The sequence below is a fragment of the Falco punctatus genome, assembly GCF_963210335.1.
Source record: "Falco punctatus genome assembly, chromosome: 5".
In the NCBI taxonomy this organism is placed as follows: domain Eukaryota; kingdom Metazoa; phylum Chordata; class Aves; order Falconiformes; family Falconidae; genus Falco; species Falco punctatus.
This window is the reverse complement of record NC_137584.1, coordinates 85,554,605-85,562,530: the sequence shown is the minus strand read 5'-3', so window position 1 is coordinate 85,562,530 and position 7,926 is coordinate 85,554,605. Positions and strand designations below refer to the sequence as shown.

Here is a 7,926-nt window from a genome sequence, read left to right as displayed (position 1 = left end):
TTCAGGTGGTTTCACAGTTAAGCAGGATTTCTTTGCCTCAAAGCCACAAGCTTTTCTTCTTCCCTTTTTTATTTCAGTTTAATTGCTCTGTCTCTGGATTTCTGAGGCTTTCCATTTTTTGAGATATGTGTCAACAATTCATATCCTTGGGATTCTTTTTTTGACTTTGTTTAAGGGTATTGTGGAAACTCTCCCAATGCTGTAAAAATAATAGCAAAATCCTTATTACTCAGCAATCACTCTGGAAGAACCATTCTTTTGATTGTGCACCAGAAGTTGAATATTTGATGGTCCAGTGCTAAGGCCTAATGAAAAGAGTGCAAAGGCTAATGCAGAGGCCAGTAAGAGACTTTATGGGGCAGGAGCCCTGTCCTAGCTTTATCACATTGCAATGCTGGATGCAGATAGAATCCCTAAAACCAGAAGTGAAAGGCCAAAAAAACCCCATTCATGAGAGAAAGCAAAGGAAAAATCTGGATTTACATTCTGCTTTTACAGAAGGTCTCACTCATCCTATATGTGCAATCAATTATTCAAATAATTTGTTGACAATTTATATAATTATTTCTAATTAATCTTGATTAGACTGCTGGAATTATGTGATTACATCTAGATGCATGCATCATAAATGCAGGAGGTGCAACCTAGATGAGGAGGAAATGTCATCTTGTTTTTCAATTTATTCATTTGTGCTAGTTAAAAGGACTCAGGAAGGTTAATTTACATGATCCTAAACAGAGGCTCACTGAACTTGCCTTTATTACATTTATTTTTGTAAGTTAAGTAGTAGAACTTAACTCTTCAGTTATGGAGACAAGAATTCACTGTGGGTTTTGATATTTAGGAGGGCTAAGAAACACTTCAGAGTTGTGTGATTGACATGCAAGTAATGTGACTACAAAATCAAGTCTGTAGTGCTAAGGTAAGTAGGAGAACATAACCATTGAAATAGGATCTGTTAATTCAAAATTAATTTGGTTTTAATCCGTTTCAGAGCCTTTGCCTTCCTCATGATACAAGTTTAAATTTCCCGTTTCCTTCTGTAAATTCAGCTGTGTACTTATAGTTGTTAGCATTTCACAATGACACTTTGCTTGGAAGGTCTTGATATGTATTGGGTAAGATACTGAAATTGGTATTTTGAACATCGTTATTAAAAGCCATGACAAAGCTACTGGGTTTGATTCTACTCCAGCTGAGAATAGTTAAATCTAGGAGTGATTGCTGAAGTCAAGTAATTCTGCAAGCAAAGTAGAAAATTTATTATAAAGGTCTTTGATCAAGCCCATTTTTTATTAGAAATCTGCATTGATTTTAATGGCATTGTATCTAAGATTACATCTTCTTACGTGAGAGGATACTGCATCTAAACAAAATAGATCCTGTCCACCAGCAGTTTGCACTATTGGGCAAATTCCTACTGAAGTGGGCAGAAACTCACTGCCAATTTAATTCAAGACTGGAAGTATCTCATAACAAATTATTATTGCAGAAAAATCCAACTGGCTAGATAAGCTTTTGTTAATACTTAAATCACAAATATATTCATGGGTTTTATTTTTTTTGAGTTAACTAGAAAAAGATCACTTTCTGTGCACTTACGAATATATAATCACATTTTCATTTGTATCAACTTTTATTTTAAGTGTGTCAGGCTGCATAAATGAAGCCCACCAGGAAAGAGATCAAGATAGATAAGACCTACTGAAACTCTTTCTGCATTGTCTTTCCTCTGGAAGCCTTGCCCATGTTTACAGCTGCCTGATCATAGTACTTACCTGTCTAAACAGAACACGTTAAGTCAAACCGTAATGCTTTTTCTGAAGACAGAAGCCAGTACTACACCTGCTGTGATGCTAGAGTATCAGGAACTGAAGGGCGAAGAAGATTTTTCTACCAGAAGTTTTGACATGCTAGAAAATGGTGGTGCGACCTCTGCTGAGAGAGGAAAGTTCTCAACAGTTTCTAATGCTTGGAGTAATGAAAGCTTAGTTGAAAAGCACTCTCTGCAAACACGTCTCTCACTAACTCATGCTGACCAGGAAGACACAGCATCAGTTTCAGGAATCTCTGAACTTCTTAAGGCTACTGAAGAACCTCAAGCACAGATTTTAAAACATGATCTAGAGATACCACCTCAAGCCAAAATCACATCAATACCACTTTCTTCTTTCCCACATAAGATGCAGCAAATAATGTCAGACAGAGCTAAAAATGTCTCTGAAGTAAGGCAAGCTACAGAACTACCAACTGTAACTTATGTATGGCCAGTACTCAAGGTGGAAGAGGCTTCCAGCCCCTTTTGGGACAATTTTCCAAAGTCTTCAGTACTAACCAGCCCAAACTTAACAAGACACTGTTCTAGGCCTGGTGTAGTAACTGAGGATATGAAGTGTTCCCAAATAACCCCAGTGAAACAGCTTGCACAAGAAAAGCTAGAGATAGCACAATCATATCCTCTTGTTGTAAAGTCATCTAACAGTGTTGTTTCAGGAATTTTAAAATCACTGACCAATATCAAGAGGGAGGATTACAAGAATACGTTATCATTTTCATCTGTCAGTCCTATTGGGGAGCAACTGGAAATTTCTCTCTTTAAGGAAAACGCGGTAGTGATATATAATAGGCAAGCCTACCTTCTGTATGTAAGGAGGCGTGAAGCTCTGTCACCAAAAATGGAAATACATGGCCACGATATGTTGCTTAGGAAGACCATGGTTTGGCTCATTACATGTAGTGCTATGCGTGACGTAACGACCAAAGTTTTACATCCGCTGCTTTCAAGACAGTATGTTGTAAAAGAGAACATCAAATGTCTTACAACCTTTGCTCCCCTTCCACACCAAGGTAAAACTTCACATGGAACACATTTCTCTTCAGACGGGGTGACTACCATCTCTCAGCCCAAGCAATGCTCCCCTTCAACTGGGAAAAGACAACAGGTAGTAACCTCTGATGATTAGTTGAGTGTCTATGTATGGATAGTAAATTACTTTCCTCTTAGATATAGCTGAAGGCAAAGTGCCTTCTTCAGCCTATTTATAACAGGACAAGTGCTGTGAAAGATGAGTAACCCAGTTTTGATTTCACTTTTGTGGAGAAGCCAAACACAACTCCAGTGGACACAATCACTGTAGAGTAAAGCAAAATAAGGCTTGCAGGTCTTTAAGACTTTACCATTTAAAAGGAAAATATAATTAAATAATGCTGAGAAAAAAATCCATCTTGTGATATATGAAGATTCTTTGAGTCTTTGAAAAGGACAAAAGCACTGCACTTAATGGGAGCAGCCTGTTTCTATTTAGAAAATAGCAGAACTGGGTTTATTACAATGGTGAGATATTTCCCAGGTGAGGAGGTGGGGTTTCTGAAAACAGCTGATGAGTGCCATCATGATCAAATTTTAAAGTAACAGTGAAAGAAAAGAGAAAGGCTGCTTGCAAGGTCCCTCCTTAATTAAATTCTCCTTGCAAAGCCACATCGCTGAAGTAGAGGAGAAAGTAGAAACAAGCTGTGAAATTAATCTGGTGTGGGAGGAAAATGGCTATCCAACACTCACTTTCAGATGGTCAAGTTCTACTCTTTCTTATTTCAGCTCCTCAGCAAGATTGCATTCCTATCCAAAGAAGGCTTGCAGAAAAGAAAAGAGAAAGATGCACGTCAGGAAGAAGACAAAGAACTAAGAAAGAAATTTGGTATTGTTAGAGATGTAAGAGTCTGCCTGAACAGGGTAAGTCTCCCTGAACTTACGGAGCCATCTGCACTTAAATGGAAGTTAACCAGCAGGACAAAGGAATGGGGAAACATGCCAAAGGTACTTAACTGTCCATAAAGGAATGTAAAGTATGCATCACCTTGAAGTGTTCATTACGCATCATTAGCACACTTTTCATAAGTTTTAAGTGTTTAAGCCCCCATCATAAAACATTTTCTATTTGAGAAGCTTGTGATGTTTATAAAGAATCACTTATGCTGATATTTTTTATGTTGTTGCTATTGGTGGAGTCTGGAAACTGACTGTCTTTGCAGTCTACATTTGCTCCATTACATTCTGTTATTTTCTGCAGGCTTTAACTAAATCCTCTGGCAAGAACAGTGGATCTCACTAAAGGTAGTTTTTACCATAGTAAGTAAGATTTCAAACGGGAAAGCAGTTCTTCATTCAGGGAGAAGGAGATCTCTGCTCTTTTCATCTATAGATCACATCTCTCTAGTTGCACCATGCCCTAATGAAGTGCATCTTTTTAATATGTATGTTTAAAATTATTTCTGATAACTGTTTAAAAAAACTATGTCTAAATGCTCTGAAATAACACACATTTAATTTACGGCATCCTAGATAAATATAATGGCACATCAGAATTTCTGTATATATACAGTTGTGCCCCTTTCAACAGCACGCAGAGTCATCACAATTGAAGTGGGGGTAAGAAATGAAACTAATATATATATTCACATTTTCCCTAGATGTGAAAGTAGTCAAGCCCAGACCCATTTTAAGTAATGTTTATTTAATCTACTCATTTGACAAAGACACTAATTTTGGAGCTTATCTTAAAATCTCCAATTCAGTAATGTGATGAGCTCGTGTTTATATTGATATTGAACATGATGGGTTCTTTTTATGATCTCAGTACTATTTGCTGTAATATATTTGCCTACCTGGCCAATGTAAGGCCATTGCGTGAACAGCACCAGAATCTCCTTGTGGACAGGAACAACAAAGTCTCAGTGTAAAGCACATTTTTGTTTTTCTCCTACACTGTCCAACCTAGATGATTCTTTTTGGAAAGCAAATAAATTATGGATTAAGTGATAGTTGGCTGAGGGTGTAGGCATTAATCGTCACACACTGGATCCTTTTTGTTTAACAGCAAACTGCCACTTCAGCCAGTTTTGCCAAAGAGAAGAACAGTAACTGGAGCAATCTCAAAGGAGAAGAATAAGTACATTCAAACCAGAGATGCAACACTGCACAGACCATGGAAAAGGGGGGAAGAGTTATTCTATGCATTCAGCGTGAGAGTCTGAAAAAATCCTGTGCATTTAAGATGTCCCAGATGAATTTTCCCAGAGCAAAACTTTACTTTCTGTTTAGTGACAAGCCTTATCTGCAGATACACCAGTTGTAAATGAAACATCAAGATGAAAAAGGAATGTAAACAAGCTTTCAAAATCCTTGAAGAATGAGAAATGTCAGTGGAAGCAATACATAAATGCAAGCAGCAGAAGTGAAAAATGGTTCTCACTGCTCTTAAGTTACAAAACTTCAAATCAGTATTTGTGGGAGTGGTTGTTGTGCTTTGTACTGTGCTTCTGTTCATTGAATTTTAAAAAATCATCTCAGTCATTAGTTTTGCATTTAGTATTTTGAAAACACTGGTCATTTCTTGTCTCAGAACTTTTTCTATTGAGTGGGTCCCTTCTTACAGCCTGAGTGTGTTCTCTTCACTAGTGGAAAAGTGATGGAGTTAGCAGGCTTCCACACTTGTGGGAGAAGCATCACCTGGTACATACAGAGAAACAGGCCCCCAGTACTTACAGCTGTTTGTTGTTTAAAGACCACTCACCAGAAGTCTTTACATAGATGCCTCTGGATTACTTATTGCATTAAGTGACACTATAGCTTATTATGTGTTATATTATAATTTCAGAAAGTTGATGTTTAAGTGGCAGTAATTTTAGAAAGCTAAACCTTCCTTCTTATTTTTATTGTGGCTAACAAAATCCCAATATAATAAAAACCTAAGCCTACTAGTTTATTCCTCATCAAAAGCTTTGCCTCCAATATTCAAATCTTGTGGCACAATGAAGAAATTGGCAACAATCTTTCTAACATAAGTCTTTAAATGTGATATCATTAAAATCTGACATAAGGGCAGTTGCCTAAGAGAGTGTACCATGAACAGACAGAGGAACAGCCCTCCTTCGGTGGGAGTTTGCCCATGTGGAGGCTGTGAGGACCACCTCAGTAGGAAAATAACAGCAGAGAATGGAGTCAGAGCTCTTCTCTCTTGGGGACAGCTGGCCATCTGACCAGACAGTCTCAATCTGCAATTGAAATAAATTTCAACTAATAACCATCTACCTACAAAAGACTTCCAAAAGCACTGAGTCAGGGATACTCACTAAAAATAAATTATTTTGCTTGAATGCCTGGGTTGTAAAGTAGGCAGTTGCTAATGCATGATTCTGAGTTTGTTTCTTACTTGGCTGCTGCCCCAGATTATTTGCTGCTAGTAATATGTTACACATCCCTGGTGACAGAGATCTTCACATTTGCTTTAAGGCTTGAATAAGTATTGTTATATAACATAATGTGGAAAAGTCCCAAACTTGTGTCCCTTTAAAAGTGGAGGAAACTTAACTGCATCCAACATCAATTTAAGCCAACAGAAATTCTCTAAGAGCAACAATACTGTACGGAAGCATACAATGCACAAATCCGGGCAGACCATTTCAGAATTCCAGGATATACCACTGGAAGTAGTTTTATAGCGTCCTCTTGGCCTGTCAGTCTGCCCCATTCTGTGCTTGTTTCTCAAAGCTGATGTTCTTGGTGCATTGAACCTTGGCAGTTCAAGGTTATTTCACACTACCTCTTTGATAAAGGGGAAGATGTCTGTTCTTATTCTGCAGATAAATTAGTAATCAATAATAAATTAGTATTTCTCCTAGATCTGTCTGTTCTCTCTTGTTCAGCCTGTAGCACTAAACTTCCAATTCTGTCAACTAAATGTTAAACCAGCATCACCCCACCTTCCCATGATCTCTGAGAAAGGTCTGCTTTTGTTGTCCCTGAACGGGAACATGATCGGCATGCTCTCAGCATTCATGAAAATATACTATATCTTTTTGTGAAATATTTCAAGGCCAGGTAAAGCAAAATTGGCCAAAGAATATGATGAAAGAGCACAGGTAATAACTATTCTTTTTTTCTTCTTTCTTTCAATGAAACATCCATTGTAAGAAAATTAGTTGTAGTTTTTCTAAAGTTTCTTTCCCAGTAAAGGCAGATGCTTATGGTAATCAAATTTTGATGGTGCTTCTTCACCTATCCACATTGTCATTTCTCAACATGTGTCCCAAAAATAAAATAGGATCCAATACCTATGGAAACATTTCACATTTGGATTTACCCTACAACTGTTCTACACAGATGCTTCCACTTGCTAGACTTCAACTACCAACTGTATTATTGGTAGATCTTATTAATGTTGTTATTGTGACTGCCTTTGTGATGTTTTCTGCTACTGTGTCTTTTTCTTTGCAGATTACATTCACTTTGTTACATTCTGTCATTTTATACACTCAGTGTTTTTGCAGTTAGAGTTATTCAAGTAATAAAAATATGCAGTATCTTCTCTAAAGTGTTGTTCCTTATTTCTGTCTTTCTCTGGTTTGCATTCCTTTCATGAAAATTAGATTTATGATTTAAAAGAGGTTATGGCAGTGGGATTAACCTACAATTGTCGAATCTTGCTGAAGGCCCTTAAAATGCAAGTGCCTCTTGCTAAAGGGAACACCTGTGCAAAATGTTTTTGGTTTATACACAAGATTTACAAGATGGGTAATAGCTTTTATCACAGTAACTAGAATATCTAGAAAAATAGACAAGCATTGTATCTCAAAGTTGAATGCAAAGTAAGTACAATTGGTAAGGATATAATTAAATATATATTACCTAGATGGTTCAATGTATAAAAAATAGTTAGTTTTCAAAGAGCAAAGGGGTTGCTGGTGCAAGAGAAACATGGTGAGTAGGTTATTTCCAGAGAGAAAGAGAATGACAGATATTGGAAGACTGTGGATAGTCAAGATAGGGGAGTGAGAACTACAACATACCATGAATGGCACAAACAAATGATGATCCAGAAATCATACTGTAACACAAAACCAGTACCTAAATTGTTTACCTGATTTTGG

The 7,926-nt window shown here is 37.2% G+C and overlaps 1 protein-coding gene across 1 annotated transcript; it reads left to right on the top strand.

The window, feature by feature from the left end:
- Nucleotides 1–1,811: 1,811 nt before the first annotated feature.
- LOC308064776 (ligand-dependent nuclear receptor-interacting factor 1-like) lies at nucleotides 1,812–5,029 on the top strand (the record flags this gene model as incomplete). The annotated part of the gene is made up of 3 exons (XM_080389772.1): nucleotides 1,812–2,942; nucleotides 3,596–3,814; nucleotides 4,875–5,029. 3 exons carry the CDS (start codon nucleotides 1,812–1,814, stop codon nucleotides 4,944–4,946), a joined length of 1,422 nt encoding a protein of 473 aa, XP_080245898.1. The 3' UTR covers nucleotides 4,947–5,029.
- Between the last annotated feature and the right edge of the window lie 2,897 nt (nucleotides 5,030–7,926).